Source organism: Erythrolamprus reginae, chromosome 3, assembly GCF_031021105.1.
Source record: "Erythrolamprus reginae isolate rEryReg1 chromosome 3, rEryReg1.hap1, whole genome shotgun sequence".
Classification (NCBI taxonomy): domain Eukaryota; kingdom Metazoa; phylum Chordata; class Lepidosauria; order Squamata; family Dipsadidae; genus Erythrolamprus; species Erythrolamprus reginae.
In genome coordinates this window covers 230046946-230065367 of record NC_091952.1, presented here as the reverse complement: position 1 = coordinate 230065367, position 18422 = coordinate 230046946, and the positions used below count along the sequence as shown (strand labels likewise).

Sequence of the window (18422 nt, the reverse complement as noted above, 5' to 3'; positions counted from 1 at the left end):
TGGGGGCAGTTCTAATCTCCGGGGAGCTGGTTCCAGAGAGTCGGGGTCGCCACAGAGAAGGCTCTTCCCCTGGGACCCACCAAACAACATTGTTTAGTCGACAGGACCTGGAGAAGGCCAACTCTGTGGGACCTAATCAGTCACTGGGATTCATGCGGCAGAAGGCGGTCCTGGAGATATTCTGGTCTGATGCCATGAAGGGCTTTATAGGTCATAACCAACACTTTGAATTGTGTTGGCAATAGCACTTTTTAACAGAGCCAGCCTATTGCCCCCACAATCCAGGTCCTCATTTTACCCACCTCGGAAGGATGGAAGGCTGAGTCAACCTTGACCCAGTGATGAGATTTGAACCGCTGACCTTCAGATCTACAGTCAGCTTCAGTGGCCTGCAGTACAGCACTCTACCTGCTGCGCCACTCCGGCTCATTATTATTATTATTTCTTCCCCACCAAATCCCAAATGCCTCCCCCCCCAATCTCCATTTCCTTATGACAGCGTGAAGATATGAAGAAGAACAACGCAGAGAGGCTGACACCTACCTTATAATAGTCATACAATAACCCCAGAGCAGCAGCACTGTCCTCATCTCCGTTGATGCTCATCATAGCTTTAGTTGCTGCTGTTAAGGGGTTTTCCAGATAAGACTTCCAAGCTTCATCTTCACTTGTGTAAGCTCTTCTGGTATTAAAGGGAGCATCGCTTGGCACTATAGTCACAAGCCGGTTTTTACTGTGGTTTAAAAAAGACCAAAAAGCATGTTACCAGATCCGAAATACCTTTTCTTTACCAATAGCTCATTTTAAACAAGATGGCAGAGGAAAAACCAGTCTAATGATTTAAAAAACATTATGATGCAACATTTTTTTTAAAAAAAGAGATTGATACGCTCTTCTATCCCACTGAAAAACAGATACAAACAACGAAAAAACCTGATATTTTCTGTATCCCGTAACTGGAAACACTGACAAGGATATTAAACTGATATTAAAGTACAATGGTACCTCTATTTAAGAACTTAATTCATTCCGTGACCAGGTTCTTAAGTAGAAAAGTTTGTAAGTAGAAGCAATTTTTCCCATAGGAATCAATGTAAAAGCAAATAATGCATGCAAATCCATTAGGAAAAAAAATAAAAGCTCGGAATTTGGGTGGGGGGAGGAGGAGGAGGAGGACAGTCGCTGCTGAAGGAAGAAGATAAAGTGAGGGGAATCAAAAAAATCCAAAATTTTAAGGCTAAAAAAAAAAAAGAGGGACTTTGAGGCAGAGAGGTTTATTCCCTCTCCTGCCCAGAGAAAGGAAAATGCTTTGTTTGCTCTGGACTGCCAAAGCCTCCTTAAGCACCACCGAAAGGCTCCTCTGGCAGCCCAGAAAAGCCTGAGATGGCCGGGATTAAAGGGGGAATGGCAGGAAACTGGCCAGGCTTCTGTGCTGCTCTCAAATTTCCTGGGAAATTTTTCCAGGCTCGGGTTCTTAAGTAGAAAATGATTCTTAAGAAGAGGCAAAAAAATCTTGAACACCTGGTTCTTAACTAGAAATGTTCTTAAGTAGAGGCGTTCTTAGGTAGAGGTACCACTGTATTTCCAATGTGTAGATTTCATTAAAGCAGTGATGGCGAATCTTTATTCCCTCAGGTGCTGATAGAGCATGTGTGCATGCTATTGTGCAAGTGCCCACACCCATAACTCAGTGCCCTTTGGAGGTCAGAAACGGCCTGTTTCCCAACTTCTGGTGGGCCCAGGAGGCTTGTGTTTCACCCTCCCCAGGCTCCTAAGGCTTCCTTAAAGCCAGAGGAGGGTAAAAAACGCCCTTCCAGAACCTCTGTGTGAGCCAAAAATCAGCTGGCCGGCACACACATGCACGTTGGAACTGAACTAGGGCAATGGCTCATGTACCAGCAGATATGGCTCCGTGTGCCACCTGTGGCATCCATGCCATAGGTTCACCATCATTATAGCTTTATGTAGATATTCCTCTTCATAACTTAACACTGCATTTTCAACAAGAACCATTTTGTATAATAATTAGTGATGGGCGAACCGAACCCACACAATTCGGGTCCGTACCGAATTTTGCGATGTTCGGTATGCCGAACCCGAACCCGAAATTGTTTGAAACTTTGGGCAAAGTTCAGGATCGCGTTTAGAGCTTTGACATCAGGAAGTGATCACCTTGGCGTCCTTAGCAACCTGCCGGTATACGTGATATCAAAGCTCCACCCCCGGAATCTCTTCATGGGATTCCCCATTCGGGTTCGGTTCGGGTTCGGCCAAATTTTGCGTAAAGTTCGCCGGAACTTGCCGAACCCGAACACCGTTGGGTTCGCCCATCACTCATAATAATGACTAGGGAAATATTGCCAACGTAGCATCTTCCAGATATCATAGTCTGCAACATTTGTCATGATGATAATAGTATCATCAAACACCAAACGTGAAAATGAGATGGGCAAAAACTGGGCTACAGCATTGGACTAAAGTCAGAAAAGTTGGGATCTGGTTTCTATTTTGCTAGGACTTTCGCAGGGTTATCATAAACCAGAACAGCAGACTGAGGATTACAATCTCTTTGGTCCAAAACAAAATTTTGTATCTGGCTTTTAGGCAAGTCAAAGCCTCTCAGAATTATTTCATACAGTGTTAAAATGAGGACAACAACATGTTTATTCCTTGAAGGAAGAGTTAAATATGAGAAACTATGTGCTTTCTTTCACAGAATTACTTTTGGCCGCTTGTAATAGGGAATAACCCTCTTATCTTGAGAAATCACAGAAAATTATGAAAAAAAAAACCCCAAAGAATCTGACTATAGAAATTGTCCATAATATATTCAAAAATCATAAAGGGCAGCCTGTAAAAAGTATGAGCTGGACTCATACTTTAAATTGTTTGTAGAAGATCCCAATAAATAATAATAATTCAACTTATGTGCTACATGGCCAGACTTGACCCAAATATTAAGATTTTAAAAATAAAATATTCCTTTAAACTATTTTTTTTGTTTACTATCCTCCCACTTCCCAAGCAAGGTTCAATATTTGTTAAATACAAGCAAGATACTGTGATAACCGAGTTGTCCAGTTGTCCCAGCCAAAAAACTGATTTTACTAATAAAAACGCAGAACTCCCATAACTCTGGAAATCAAGTAATTCTAATTATTGACTAAGTCATGCATTCAATAGAAACATCAAACTTTAAAGATTTTAAAAATAAGTATTGAAATTGTGCAAGATTAACCATAGAGGGGTTTTTTCAAAAGTGTCCAAGGAGACATTATGTTTGACATTGAATTAGGAAAAATGTTGTCCAGTGGGTCCATTTCAAAGGCAGCATCTTCCTCCAATCTACTTGCTGTCCAGTGCCACAAGTTTCATAAAGATGCCTAGCGATCATACAGTAGCAATGTGCTAGAGACCCCATTATAGTTCCCCACAATGCTCTTAAAAATTAACATAGCAGCTCCTCCCTCATTGCTTAGTCTATAAGTCTGTGGGGTTTTTTTAAAGGGAACTGGAAATCTATGAAATGTCAGAAGTCGAGTCCTAACAATTGCCCAAACATGTTGAGTTACTGACACAAGACATAGAAAAATGTTGAGAAATACCAGACTATGTCAAGAAGTCAGAACATGTAGGTAGGCAGGGAATCAATTACACAATAACCTTACCTTCAAATGCTAGAAGTTAAAATATTTTAACAAGCAATTGATACATACATATATCTTGAGATAAACTGTCCATACTGAATTAGCATGCAGTTTTAAAATGTTTTAAAGTTCTTTATTCAACCCACTGCTCGACAAATTATCAGAAGCTAAGGATAACTAAACATCCTTAGGAATACATATAAGAAATTGCCCTGACACCAGAATCTAACTTATTGTTTATGAACTCTAATATTGTTATCTGTGGTAAGCAATGTATTAGATTCTTTTAAGAAAAGATGCCAAATATTGAACATGGGTGCTCACAATCACAAATGTTCAATCTTTTTGTAGCCATGAATTGTCTTTAAACACCGATTAAATTAAATTAATTATTTCTTACAAAAATACTACAAGTGGCATAAAAGCTAAATTAAATTTACATTAAATTGGGAAAGTTAAAACATTTCCCATCAATTTAATAAGTTTCTCCAAAGTCCTAATCATTATTATTTACTGTTAGGTTTTGACGGAGTTCTAGGTATTTACATAAATTTCAAGGACAAATTCTATACATGTATTTTCCATGCAATATCTCTGACATAAAAACCCATTATGGACTGCCAGGACTTAACAAATATCAAACAAATGACATTAATATTGGTAATTCAAAAGAGATTCGTTCCATGTTTAAATGTCTTCCTACCACAGGGACAAAGTGATTTTTAAAAAAAGGAAATTAAACCAAATATCACCTTTTTTTAATTAGAACACCCCAAATATCTGCTTTCACAGGAAAATTATCCAAGTGTATGACGAACGTATTCAATGCAGCCCCCAAATGTCTAAAATCAAAGACCTGCTTTCTTACTAGTGGAGTCAGGAAACATTAAAAACCTAACATTAAAAAGCAAATTACCCAGCAAAACCAGGGAAAAAGAGCCCCAAATCTTGATGTCACCCATATTTTTGCCAAAAGCTTGCTTGCTTGCTTGCTTGCTTGCTTGCTTGCTTGCTTGCTTGCTTGCTTGCTTGCTTGCTTGCTTGCTTGCTTGCTTGCTTGCTTGCTTATTTATTCATTTATTTATTCATTCATTCATTCATTCATTCATTTTGTCCAATACACATTGAAGAGAATAAACATGTACAGTGTTCCCTCGATTTTTGCGGGTTCATACTTTGCGAAAAGTCTATACCACGGTTTTCAAAAATATTAATTAAAAAAATACTTTGCGGGTTTTTTCCCTATACCACGGTTTTTTCCACCCGATGACGTCATATGTCATTGCCAAACTTTCGTCTGCCTTTAATAAATATTTTTTTAAATAAACTTTAATAAATAAACATGGTGAGTAATAATCTGAATGCTTGCTAAGGGACTGGGAAATTACAATTTAGGGGTTTAAAGTGTTAAGGGAAGGCTTGTGATACTGTTCATAGCCAAAAATAGTATATTTACTTCCGCATTTCTACTTCGCGGAAATTCAATTTTTGCGGGCAGTCTCAGAACGCATCCCCCGCGAAAAGCGAGGGAACACTGTAGTAATATTAATCAAGGAGAGGATAAAAGAAAAGATTGAAGAATAGAGAAGATATATGAAAGGAAGAAAAGATATATGAGATATAGGAAAACAATTGGACAGGGGACAGAAGGCACGCTAGTGCAGCTCCGTTAATTCATCACCCAAAGGTGCTTTTTTCAAAAGGCATCTGGGCTTCCTTTGTTTTTATTTGAAGACCTTTCTCTTCTAATCCAAGAAGCTTCCTCAGTTCTGAAGAAACTTCTTCGATGTGAAGCGAAACGTCTTGAAGGAAAAACAAAGACAGCCCAGTTGCCTTCTGTAAAAGCAATTTGGGGACAACCATGACCTGGATGACTGAGAATCTCCATAGATACTAATCCACTACTTTTGCCATCTTTCAACTTGTGAAACTAAACCTCACTGGTCCACAGAAAAATCTTTCTCCATGTAACTAGCCCCTGGTGCCTAAAAGATTAGGAGCTGCTGCTGGCCTAGAACCACCCAAAAATACCACATGGCTTACTGATTTACATCAGTTACAAAGATTATACAGCTCAATTTGGGGGATATAGATCTTGAATTATCGGGATAGCAATGTTACTATATTTTGTATTGCAAGAAACACACTTATTGCATAGCAGCTTCCTGTCTTTACCTTCTTGCATTTGTTTGGATATTTTTCCCTATTATTACTGCATTATATACCAAATATTAAAGTGCCACTCTGGATTATTTGAAAAGAAAATTCATTGCTTGCTTATCTGAACACGTGGCTGAAATAATTTTACAGGTGCCATTTTCAAAGAATGAATGGCAGGAGGAATATGAGGGAGGAAGATAAAGCCTGGGAGGAGTAGATAAAAATGTGTGGGAGAACCTAATGATTATATTTTAAATGGAACTCTTAAACTGTAAGTTTCAATTTCTCTGCCAAGGGCAGAAACTGTTATTTATCTTCCCTTTCGCCTTCTAGCAGAATTTGTTTGCTCTACAGCAGGGATCTCCAACCTTGGCAACTTTAAGCCTGGTGGACTTCAACTTCTAGAATTCCCTAGGCAGCTTTGCTAGAACTTTGTTCTGGAGACTTCGCCTACCAAAATATATTGATAAAATTGAACGGGTCCAAAGACGGGCTACAAAAATGCTGGAAGGTAAGCATAAAACATAGAAACATAGAAGTCTGACGAAAGAAAAAGAGCTCATGGTCTTCGGAGAGGGGCGGCATATAAATCTAATAAATTATTATTATTATTATTATTATTATTATTATTATTATTATTATTATTATTATTATCTACTCTGCCCTTATATTATTTTCTGTATTTTATCTTAGGATGGATATATGTTTATCCCAGGCATCTTTAAATTCAGTTACTGTGGATTTATCTACCACATCTGCTGGAAGTTTGTTCCAAGGATCTACTACTCTTTCAGTAAAATAATATTTTCTCATGTTGCTTTTGATCTTTCCCCCAACTAACTTCAGATTGTGTCCCCTTGTTCTTGTGTTCACTTTCCTATTAAAAACACTTCCCTCCTGGACCTTATTTAACCCTTTAACATATTTAAATGTTTCGATCATGTCCCCCCTTTTCCTTCTGTCCTCCAGACTATACAGATTGAGTTCATGAAGTCTTTCCTGATACGTTTTATGCTTAAGACCTTCCACCATTCTTGTAGCCTGTCTTTGGACCTGTTCAATTTTGTCAATATCTTTTTGTAGGTGAGGTCTCAAGAACTGAACACAGTATTCCAAATGTGGTCTCAGGAAAGACTTAATGAACTCAATCTGGATAGTCTGGACTCTAGAGGACAGAAGGGAAAGAGGAGACATGATTGAAACCTTTAAATATGTTAAAGGGGAAGAGCCTTCTCTGTGGTGGCTCCGGCCCTCTGGAACCAACTCCCCCCAGAGATTAGAATTGCCCCCTCCCTCCTCATCTTTTGTGAGCTCCTTAAAACCCACCTCTTCCATCAGGCATGGGGGAACTGAGATATTCTTTCCCCCTAGGCCTTTACAATTTATGCATGGTATGTTTGTATGTATGTTTGGTTTTATAATAAGGGTTTTTTAGTTGTTTTAGTATTGGATTGTTACATGCTGTTTTTATCATTGTTGTTAGCTGCCCCGAGTCCACGGAGAGGGGCGGCATACTAATCCAATAAATGAATGAATGAATGAATGAATGAATGAATGAATGAATGAATGAATGAATAAATAAATAAATAAATAAATAAAGGGTTAAAGAAGGTTCAGGAGGGAAGTGTTTTTAATAGGAAAGTGAACACAGGAACAAGGGGGCACAATCTGAGGTTAGTTGGGGACAAGATCAGAAGCAACGTCAGAAAATATTATTTTACTGAAAGAGTAGTAGATGCTCGGAACAAACTTCCAGCAGACGTGGTTGGTAAATCCACAGTAAATGAATTTAAACATGCCTGGGAGTATATCCATCCTAAGATAAAATACAAGAAATAGTATAAGGACAGGCTAGATAGACCATGAGGTCTTTTTCTGCCGTCAATTTCTATGTTTCTATGAATTCAACTCCTAGAATTCCCTAGGAATTCTTCCTGCAGAATTCTGGGAGTTGAAGTCTGCCAGGCTTAAAGTTGCCAAGGTTGGAGACCTCTGTGCTATAGTGTGTTTGTGGGGGGGAGGGGGAGGGGGGAATCTTCATCTGGTTATTTTGATGTAGCTAACCTCAACCTAACCCTGACCTTCCCCTAAGGCAAGGTTTCACTGGCTTTGATGAACAAGCTAATTGAGAATGACCCAGAAGGTAGATGCAATCTACACATTAAGTAACCTTAAAGCAGTCAAATTCAAATGCAGCACAAAAGACAGGAGTACATTTCCTGGGGGCAACATTTGGGAGACATCTGCAAAGGGACCAAGACCAGAAGGAATCCAAGAATGGTGCAGAAGACGACTGTACTATACCCGCATACCCACAAAGTCTCTCTGGGTTTGATCGAGTTCATTACATATTGTTTAAAGATTTACTGAAATTTATTGAGTGTCAAGAAATAAAGTTCTTGACAAATGAATCTTTTTCTTTTATGTACACTGACAGCATATGCACCAAGACAAAATCCTTGTGTGTCCAATCACACTTGGCCAATAAAGAATTCTTTTCTATTCTATTCTACAGCGTTCCCTCGATTTTCGCAGGTTCGAACTTCGCGAAAAGTCTATACCAGTTTTTCAAAAATATTAATTAAAAAACACTTCGCGGGTTTTTTCCCTATACCACGGTTTTTCCCACCTGATGACATCATATGTCATCGCCAAACGTTCGTCTGCCTTTAATAAATATTTTTTAAAATAAACTTTAATAAATAAACATGGTGAGTAATAATCTGAATGGTTGCTAAGGGAATGGGAAATTGCAATTTAGGGGTTTAAAGTGTTAAGGGAAGGCTTGTGATACTGTTCATAGCCAAAAATAGTATATTTACTTCCGCATCTCTACTTCGCGGAAATTCAACTTTCGTGGGCGGTCTCAGAACGCATCCCCCGTGAAAAGCGAAGGAACACTGTATTCTATTCTATTCTATTCTATTCTAAAGAGACTGGTGCCCATTCCAGAGATTCTCTTCCATTTCACTGCAATCCACTCCCTTTCATAGGAAACTAGTAGTCCAGGGGTCCCCAAACTTGGCAATTTTAAAACTTGTGGACTTCAACTCCCACAATTCTCTGCTGGCTTAGACCACAACTTTAAGACCACAAGTCTGAAAGTTGCCAAGTTTGAAGATCTCTGTCAGTAGTCAATCAAACAAACAAACAAACAAGTTAAGGGATTTGTAGCTGAGAATTCTGGAGTTGTCCCTCGGATACACCTGGGAGTTGCCAGACTGCATTTGATGTTTTAAGAAATAATAAGTCAATAGGAAGATTTTTTTTTTTTTAGCTTTGAAGAAAAAAGCAAATGGGGTCATGCATGCATCTACTCAGTTTCCTTTTTATAAGTTTAGAGTAGCAAATCACCCACCGCAGAGCACTGGGGCTGTGGGTTTGTTTTTCACCTGACAAATAAACAAACACTGTCTTGATGAAAGAAATTGAGCTCATTTCAAAGAAAGGCCACCCTTCAGATTTCTCAACAGGGAAATTTCTATTTAATGTAGAGCTTGATTTTGGAATAATTCCATGGTTTTTCTAAAGGCACACTTGCAATGCAGGAGTCTCTCTCTGTCTCTCTCTCTCTCTTACACACACACACACACAGAAAGAGAGAGAGAGAGAGAGAGAGAGAGAGAGAGAGAGAGAGCATTGATTTGCCTCCATAAAACAAGACCTCTCTTGTCTTTGTACTGGAAAATATGTATCAACACTACGAAATCAAGGAAGTAGAAGATGATAAGCCAAGAAAATAATAGCTGCTCCAGTACCTTAAAGTTGATACTCAAAGAATAACTCTGCACCACACTAACCAACTTAGGAGTTATGTTCAGTTGTAGCTAAATGTAGTCTAAAATGTAAGCTAAAAGTTGTAGCTACGTTTATATAGAAACATAGAAGATTGACGGCAGAAAAAGACCTCGTGGTCCATCTAGTCTGCCCTTATACTATTCCCTGTATTTTATCTTATGATGGATCTGTTTATCCCAGGTGTGTTTAAATTCAGTTACTGTGGATTTACCAACCACGTCTGCTGGAGATTTGTTCCAAGTATCTACTATTCTTTCAGTAAAATAATATTTTCTCAGGTTGCTTCTGATCTTTCCCCCAACTAACCTCAGATTGTGCCCTCTTGTTCTTGTGTTCACATATGTAGATAAATATAAACGCTGTCTTTCCACCATCTCCCTAAAATTATCTGCTGTCTTTTAAGTCAAAGGTTGCTACCCAAATAGTAGGAATTCAGTTCCCAGTCAAATCCGCTTTTGCATGTGAAGGGAGAAAGGTTTATTTAAAAGAACCCCAATTATTATGTTGTTTTGCATTCGACAGTCCATCTTAAATTAGTTTTGCCTGGAGAAGATCCCCTCCATCTCCAGATGGACACATGGTATGCAAATGAATGGGTTGCATACAATTTTAATGATATCTGGAATAATCTTGGAAAAATAGGAACAACTGCAGCCAGGGGAATGATTAGAGAATAGGAAACTTAGCTGGCAGAAGGATTTACTGCTAATCTTTTAAAAAGTAGAGCTAGTTCTTCTGGCTGTGCTTCCTGTGTGGACTATCGCACAAGGCTAGCATCAATTTAGGACAGTGTTTCCCAACCTGGGCAACTTGAAGATATCTGGACTTCAACTCCCAGAATTCCCCAGCCAGCATTCGCTGGCTGGGGAATTCTGGGAGTTGAAGTCCAAATATCTTCAAGTTGCCAAGATTGGGAAACACTGGTTTAGGATATGACAATTTCACAACAACAATGGTTTCTAATAGAAACCATGTAGCACAATGGTTAACAAGATGAGAAGGTTTGCTAGATCAGGGGCCTCCAACCTTGGCAACTTTAAGACTTGTGGACTTCAAGTCCCAGAATTCTGGGGACTGAAGCCCACAAGTCTTAAAGTTGCCCAAGTTGGGGACCCCTGTGCTGGTTTTCAATACAGTGGAACCTCGACATACGAGCAGCTCTACTTACGAGCTACTCGAGATAAGAGCTGGGAGGGGAGCGACATTTTTGTTCGCCTCCCGAGCTCACATTCGGGATACGAGCGCCAAGGAGCTGTCTCCTGAAGCCGAAAGCTAACTTCCGCGTTCGGCTTCAGGAGACAGCTCCTTGGCGCTCGTATCCCGCGTGTTTTAAAACGTGGCAGCCGGCCTGGGGGATTCGGGGGGAAGCCCCCGAGCCCCCCAGGCCGGCTGCCACGTTTTAAAACACGCGCACCGCTTTGCAGCTGTCTTCTGAAGCCGAACGCGGAAGTTAGCGTTCCGGCTTCAGAAGACAGCTGCAAAGCGGTGCGCGTGTTTTAAAACGTCACAGCCGGCCTGGGGGGCTCGGGGGGAAGCCCCCGAGCCCCCCAGGCCGGCTGCCACATTTTAAAACACGCGCGCCGCTTTGCAGCTGTCTCTGAACGCTAACTTCCACGTTCGGCGGCAGCGGTTTTTTTTGTTGTTGCACAGATTAATTGACTTTACATTGTTTCCTATGGGAAACAATGTTTCGTCATACGAGCGTTCTGACTTACGAGCCTCCTTCCGGAACCAATTAGTCTCGTAAGTCGGGGTTCTACTGTACTGCAATTTGGAAGAAGGATGCTTCAGGTGCTACGAAATTAGGTGCGAAAACCTCATTGCAGTGTGCATATTGGTCTGTCCTGATTCATAGTATCGTTATTTTATCTTAATCAGAATGTGTGAATCACTGAAAGATGTGCCAATCATCTGCATTCTAAGACACGGTTTCCTTTTTACAGTGGGTTGTGAATCATTTAGCTGATGAACACAAGACCTTTTTTGGTATCCTCTTTTCTACACAGACATGCAGTGACTGGGTCGGACACTAATTTAAGGAGACAGGCATGTCACATGATGGATGAAACCAAGCACTTATATTTTTAAACTTGTCTTTGGGGCCAGCTTCTGATTTCTTTTTAATTGTGCATGTTAAGCTTATTTTTACATTATGATATTTAAGTTCTCTCGCCTGAAGGCTATGGAAAGCCAAAACGTCTTATGCTGAGTCGGAAAAATTGCGAGAAGTCAGGTGACAATTTCCCAAGCTTTCTTTCTTTCTTTTTTAAAATAAAGTTTTATTGTAATACAAAGATCAAAAAGAGCAGGCATATGGTGTTGTACATATTGTATCATTCCACAATATAACTGTTATTTGTATAGTTGTTGTACTTAGATTCTAAAATATATTATACAGAGCTGCCCCTAATTCGCCCTCCCTCCCCGTTGAACTGTTAGCCTCACAGTTCTTTTTTTAAAATATATCAATATACAGTTTATGGCATCAGCGGTTATCGAACATTTGTTCTATCATTCAATTAATCTAAAGTCAGATTGATTTGATCTTAATGTTGTGTCTCGGATTGATTTTAAGAACATCTAGTTTATTTACTACCTGTTGTGGTTCAGCCTGAGGCTGCTCAGGGACCGGCTGTGTCTCTGCTGGCTCCATGCCCGGAGGAGGATGACAGCGAAGAGGAGGGGGCTGAACAGTCGGACGGGGGAGAGGAAAATCAGGAATGGGATGAAGGAGAACAGCATGAGAGCCCCAGGAGGGGGAGGGGGGCTCTCCCCAGCCAGTAGTTTGGAGTCATTAGGTGATGAGCACAAAAGCCGTCATTGACATGCGACAGAGACGGTCAGATCAAAGAAAGGAGCAATTAAAGAAGTATTATCAGCACTGAATTAGGAACAGCTGGTTTTGGGTGTGGTCCTCCTTAGCAGGGTTTAAAAGGCAGGCAAGCCCTTGAAGCCATGTGGAGTGTTATCAGTTTGGAGTTGCGTTATCCTGTCTTGTTTCTCGGCGTCTCTGTTCCGGGGTTGTGGCCCAGCAGCTTTGGAAGACCTGTGGGAGGTGTAGGTCTGCTATCTACAGCCTCGGCTTAGCAGCAAGAATTCTGTATTGCCTTCATGGACTTTTGCCTTCATGGATATATCTGAAGATACAGCATTTTCCTGTTTGTAAGGACATTTTCTGTTACCTGTGTTTTTCTTGAATTTTATAAAACTGCCTTTGCCTTTTACCAGTGTGTCTGGCTTCTCTTTTTGGGTTGGTATTGGCTTCTGGAGTGACCCAGACAGAACACTACCATTACTTTTTCTTATCTCGACCCAGTCATAAAATTTCTTCCAAATTTCATAGTATTTTGATTCTTCTTTATTTTTAAGTTTTGGGGTCAATCTGTCAATTTCTGCACAGTAGTATATTTTTTTTATCATTTCTCTTTCTGATGGTACTTCTTCTTTTTTCCAATTATAATCATTTTCCAACACCAAGAGACAATTTCCCAAGCTTTTTTATCAGCGGGGTAATCGCAAAAACTTTTACTACCATTCTAACCTGTATACTGCACAAATCAAAAAGAGGGCCGTAAAAATATTTACTGACCCCTAGTATCCTGGATATAAACTGTTTCAACTTCTAGCATCAAAACGTTGCTACAGACCACTGCACACCAAGACACCTAGACATAAGAACAGTTTTTCCCCGAATGCCATCACTGCTAAACAAATAATTCCCTCAATACTGTCAAACTATTTACTAAGCCTGCACTACTATTATTAGTAGTTTTTTTCTCATTCCTATCATCCATTTACTCTCACTTATGACTGCATGACTTTAACTTGTTGCTTGTATCCTTAAGATTTTTATTAATATTGTTTCCGCATTGCTTATTTGACCCCTATTACAATCATTAAGTGTTGCACCTCATGATTCTTGACAAATGTATATTTTCTTTATGTACGCTGAGAGCGTATGCACCAAGACAAATTCCTTGTGTGTCCAATCACACTTGGCCAATAAAGAATAAAGAAAGAATTCTGTCTGCCATGATCTGCATTAAGGAAATCAAGCAATCCACCAAATTATGCACTGACTCTCTGTTTCCAGGGATGGGCAAATTCTTTTGGTCCAAACTGAGGTAGGTTCCTCCCAGTTTGGACCGTTACTATGGAACTGGTAGTAACTTTGGAGCCTGCGTTGCTGAACCAACTCTCTTGGTGATGCCAACTGGGTTATTATTATTATTATTATTATTATTATTATTATTTATTAGATTTGTATGCCGCCCCTCTCCGTAGACTTGGGGCGGCTCACAACAACAATAAAACAATGTATAACAAATCTAATAATTTAAAATCACTTAAAACCCCTTATTAAAAAGCAAAAAACATACACACAAACATACTATGCATAAACTGTATAGGCCCGGGGGAGATGTCTCAGTTCCCCCATGCCTGATGGCAGAGGTGGGTTTTAAGAAGTTTACGAAAGGCAAGGAGGGTGGGGGCAATTCTAATCTCAGGGGAGAGCTGGTTCCAGAGGGTCGGGGCCGCCACAGAGAAGGCTCTTCCCATGGGTCCCGCCAAACGACAGTTTAGTATGGCATGGCGCATCAGGAAGCAAACTAGCAGCAAGGAGAATCAGAACCCACCCCTGGGTCTAAAGGCTCCATTAGGCTTTCAAAAAATAAGCATCGTTATAGACTTTCAGCAGTTCTAAGGTGTAAAATGGCGTTGGAAGCATTTGCAAGAATCCATCTTGCTCCTTAATCTCTTCTATTCCCCCATTAAAAAGCAACAACATCCTGAAAGTTTTAACCCAACTATTTGATCTGTGGGACCACAAAGGCAATGGTGTCAGGTTGCATGCAATCAATGCACCACGCTCTGTGCACCCAAACTCAATTCTTATCTCATTCTAACTTAGAAGCCAGCGAGATCTCATTTCCCCCAACTCTTTTCTGAAGACGGTGATCCATGGTGTCTGCCTCTTGCCATTACTCTGTAAGACTCCTCTGGGTCTCCTTAGGAGGTCAAGCTGGGAAATGAGGTTGACAAACAACTGGAAACTTTTTTAAAAATCTTTTAGTGACAGGGACTACAATTATTTTATTTTTTAAAAAAGGGAATAACTTGGCAGAAAGACTCTTGGGCACCAAGGAGAATACTAAAAGTGCTGCATGATGGAGATTAGATCAAGGAAATTATGAAACAGAGGAAGAAAATATTAAATTAGAAGCCAAATCAGGCAGCAACATTTTTTGATGCTTTGGAATAGGTCGGGCATCCTCAGGACTTTAATAGCACCACCAAATATGGACGTTTTATTGATTTGAATGGCATCTAAGTAGGATGAACATTCTTTTAGTGATGTTTCTATTTGGTGAATCAAATAAGATAGAAAATTGTAAGCATCTTTTCATAACTTCTTCATTATCTTTTTATTATCTTATTATGGTTTGGTGCTGCAACCCAACAGGACCGACACAGACTTCAGAGGATAATCAGAATTGCAGAAAAAACAATTGCTGCCAATCTGCCTTCCATTGAGGACCTGTATACTGCACGAGTCAAAAAGAGGGCGGGTAAAATATTTACTGACCCCTCACATCCTGGACACAAATTGTTTCAACTCCTACCCTCAAAACGTCGCTACAGAGCACTGCACACCAAGACAACTAGACACAAGAACAGTTTTTTCCCGAACGCCATCACTCTACTAAACAAATAATTCCCTCAACACTGTCAGACTTTCTACTAAATCTGCACTTCTATTCTACTAGTTTTTCTCATCATTCCTTTCACCCATTTCCTCCCATGTTGACTGTATGACTGTAACTTGTTGCGTATATCCTAAGATTTTTATTAATATTGCTTCTTCATTGCTTATTTGACCCCTATGACAATCGTTAAGTGCTGTACCACATGATTGTTGACAAATGTATATTTTATTTTATGTACGTTGAGAGCATATGCACCAAGACAAATTCCTTGTGTGTCCAATCACACTTGGCCAATAAAAATTCTATTCTATTCTATTCTATTCTATCTTAAGTCCTAGTAACTACTTTGAGATATGGCCAGCACAGTATTTCTATTTACTTGTAATATAGAGAATAACTCACTCCCTCATTACCTTCCTTCCTTCCTCCCTTCCTTCCTCCCTCCCTCCCTTCCTTCCTTCCTTCCTTCCTTCCTCCCTTTCCCATTCCTCTTCTTCTTCTTTTCCTTTTGGAGGAGGGATCCCGAGATCAAAGCAGCTCATTTTCATGTCAGCTCATGTCTGTTACTGAAAGTTGTATATTATAAAATAGTCCTAGCATGGGTTAGGATAAGAGTAGCATAAAAAAGCCTGAATGCAAAAATAAATTCTCTCTTCACCCTGCACAGGACAGAATTTTGCAGACATGATTTAGTTCAACATTTCCAATAGTTATACTCTCTGTTAAAATAAAAATTAAAAAGGGCAAAAATGTCATTCACTATTTCATATTTGCTGATTCAAGGGACTTGTAAAATGTGTTATTGAACTGCACTGCAAACAGCAGAAGGTAATAAATCTCTACCTTAAGCAACTTATTAACTCACTTTCTATAGAAAAGAGAGAGAGAAAGATGAAAAAGCAAAAGAAGAAACATTTATTTATAACTTTTCAATCCCAGTTTTTTCATCCCTTATAGCAAATGCATAACGAGATAACTATTTATATCAAGTCCTTGGATTTAGGCTTAACACGAAATCATTTCTGCATAATCAGGTACAGAATTACAGTATCAGTTTCATGTAGCAAGTGTGCAATTAGACAAATACTCCCATAATTCACTGTAAGGATAATTATTGACAGTCTCTTCCTGATACTTTTCTTCCAAAGTGAAAGGACATAAAGAATAAACACATGGGAAATGTGCAAACATTTTTTAATCGCCTTGGCTTATTTATGTCATCGTAATTTGGCACAATTATGCTTGTTTATTATGAATAGAAAACTGGATTAGCCAGCTTGCTAAAGTGCACAGTTAGTATTTTGAAATGGATTGTGTTTTGGTGGCTCCCCATTGCAGTGGAAGTGATGTGCCGTTGCCTGGAGGCTGTTAGGGTCTGGATGGGGGTCAACAGACTCAAACTCAACCTTGATAAGACGGAGTGGCTGTGGGTTCTGCCTCCCAGGGACAATTCCATCTCTCCGTCCATAACCCTGGAGGGGGGATTATTGACCCCCTCAGAGAGGGTCCGCAACTTGGCCATCCTCCTCGATCCACAGCTCACATTAGAGAACCATCTTTCAGCTGTGGCAAGGGGGGCATTTGCCCAGGTTCGCCTGGTGCATTAGAAGCGGCCCTATCTGGACCGGGACTCACTGCTAAGTCACTCATGCCCTCATCACCTCAAGGTTCGACTACTGTAATGCTCTCTACATGGGTCTACTTTTGAAAAGTGTTCGGAAACTTCAGATCATGCAGAATGCAGCTGCGAGAGCAATCATGGGCTTCCCTAGGTATGCCCATGTTACACCAACTCGCCGCAGTCTGCATTGGTTGCCGATCAGTTTCCGGTCACAATTCAAAGTGTTGGTTATGACCTATAAAGCCCTTCATGGCATTGGACCAGAATATCTCCAGGACCGCCTTCTGCCGCATGAATCCCAGCGACCGGTTAGGTCCCACAGAAGTGGCCTTCTCCGGGTCCTGTCGACTAAACAATGTCATTCGGCAGGACCCAGGGGAAGAGCCTTCTCTGTGGTGGCCCCGACCCTCTGGAACCAGCTCCCCCTGGAGATTAGAACTGCCCCCACCCTTCTTGCCTTTCGTAAACTCCTTAAAACCCACCTCTGCCGTCAGGCATGGGGGAATTGAGACATCTCCCCCGGGCTTAAACAGTTTACGCATGGTATGTTTGTGTGTATGTTTGCATTTAATAAGGGGTTTTTAGTGTTTTTAAATTATTAGATTTGTTGGACATTGTTTTATTGTTGTTGTGAGCCGCCCCGACTCTCCGGAGAGGGGCGGCATACAAATCTAATAAATAAATTAAATAAATAAATAAATTGCATGTATTCCCACTGAATATTTTCTGATTTATTTATAATTAATAATAATAATAATAATAATAATTTATTAGATTTGTATGCTGCCCCTCTCCGCAGACTCTTTATGATATACCTACATGTTTACAATGCACACAAAATCTAAGATCACTGTACTGTACAAACCTCTTAATTTTCCAAGCATAAAGTTTAGGGTACATGGAAAAAAATCATCCAAAATGTAAGGAAGTGTCCCTATCCTGTCACAATCTGGAGAAGAAAACTTGGTTATTTCACTGAAAGAGTAGTACGATCCTTGGAACAAACTTCCAGCAGACGCGGTTGGTAAATCCACAGTAACTGAATTTAAACATGCCTGGGATAAACATATATCCATTGTAAGATAAAATACAGGAAATAGTATAAGGGCAGACTAGATGGACCATGAGGTCTTTTTCTGCCGTCAGTCTTCTACGTTTCTATGTTTCTATGGTTTCCTCCCTGAAGCTATTTTGATTATATCTGCTTGATTGGAGACTTTCCCTCTGCAACCCGTCTCGCCTGAATTCCTTTTACAAATTTTGAGATCTAAACCTGGCTCCAACAAATGAGCTGATATCCGGTTTAAATTTTAAATGTTTAAATTTAAGGGGCGTGCATAAGTGCACTAGTGTGCCTTCCGTCCCCTGTCCAATTGTCTCTCCTTTATCTCCTTTATCTTTTCTTCCTTTCATGTATCTTCTCCTCTATTTTTATATCTTTTCTTCTATCCTTTTCTTTATATATATTACTACTTGTCTATCCTCTTC

The 18422-nt window shown here is 39.9% G+C and overlaps 1 protein-coding gene across 1 annotated transcript in view; it reads right to left on the bottom strand.

Annotated features, from left to right (window-relative positions):
- The window catches only part of GRHL2 (grainyhead like transcription factor 2), a 132995-nt gene that overhangs the window by 107074 nt on the left and 7499 nt on the right, over positions 1 to 18422 (bottom strand). The window contains exon 2 of the mRNA XM_070748148.1: positions 544 to 733. Within this exon, the coding sequence (XP_070604249.1) occupies positions 544 to 733 (190 nt within the window). The remainder of the gene's footprint in view (positions 1 to 543; positions 734 to 18422) is intronic.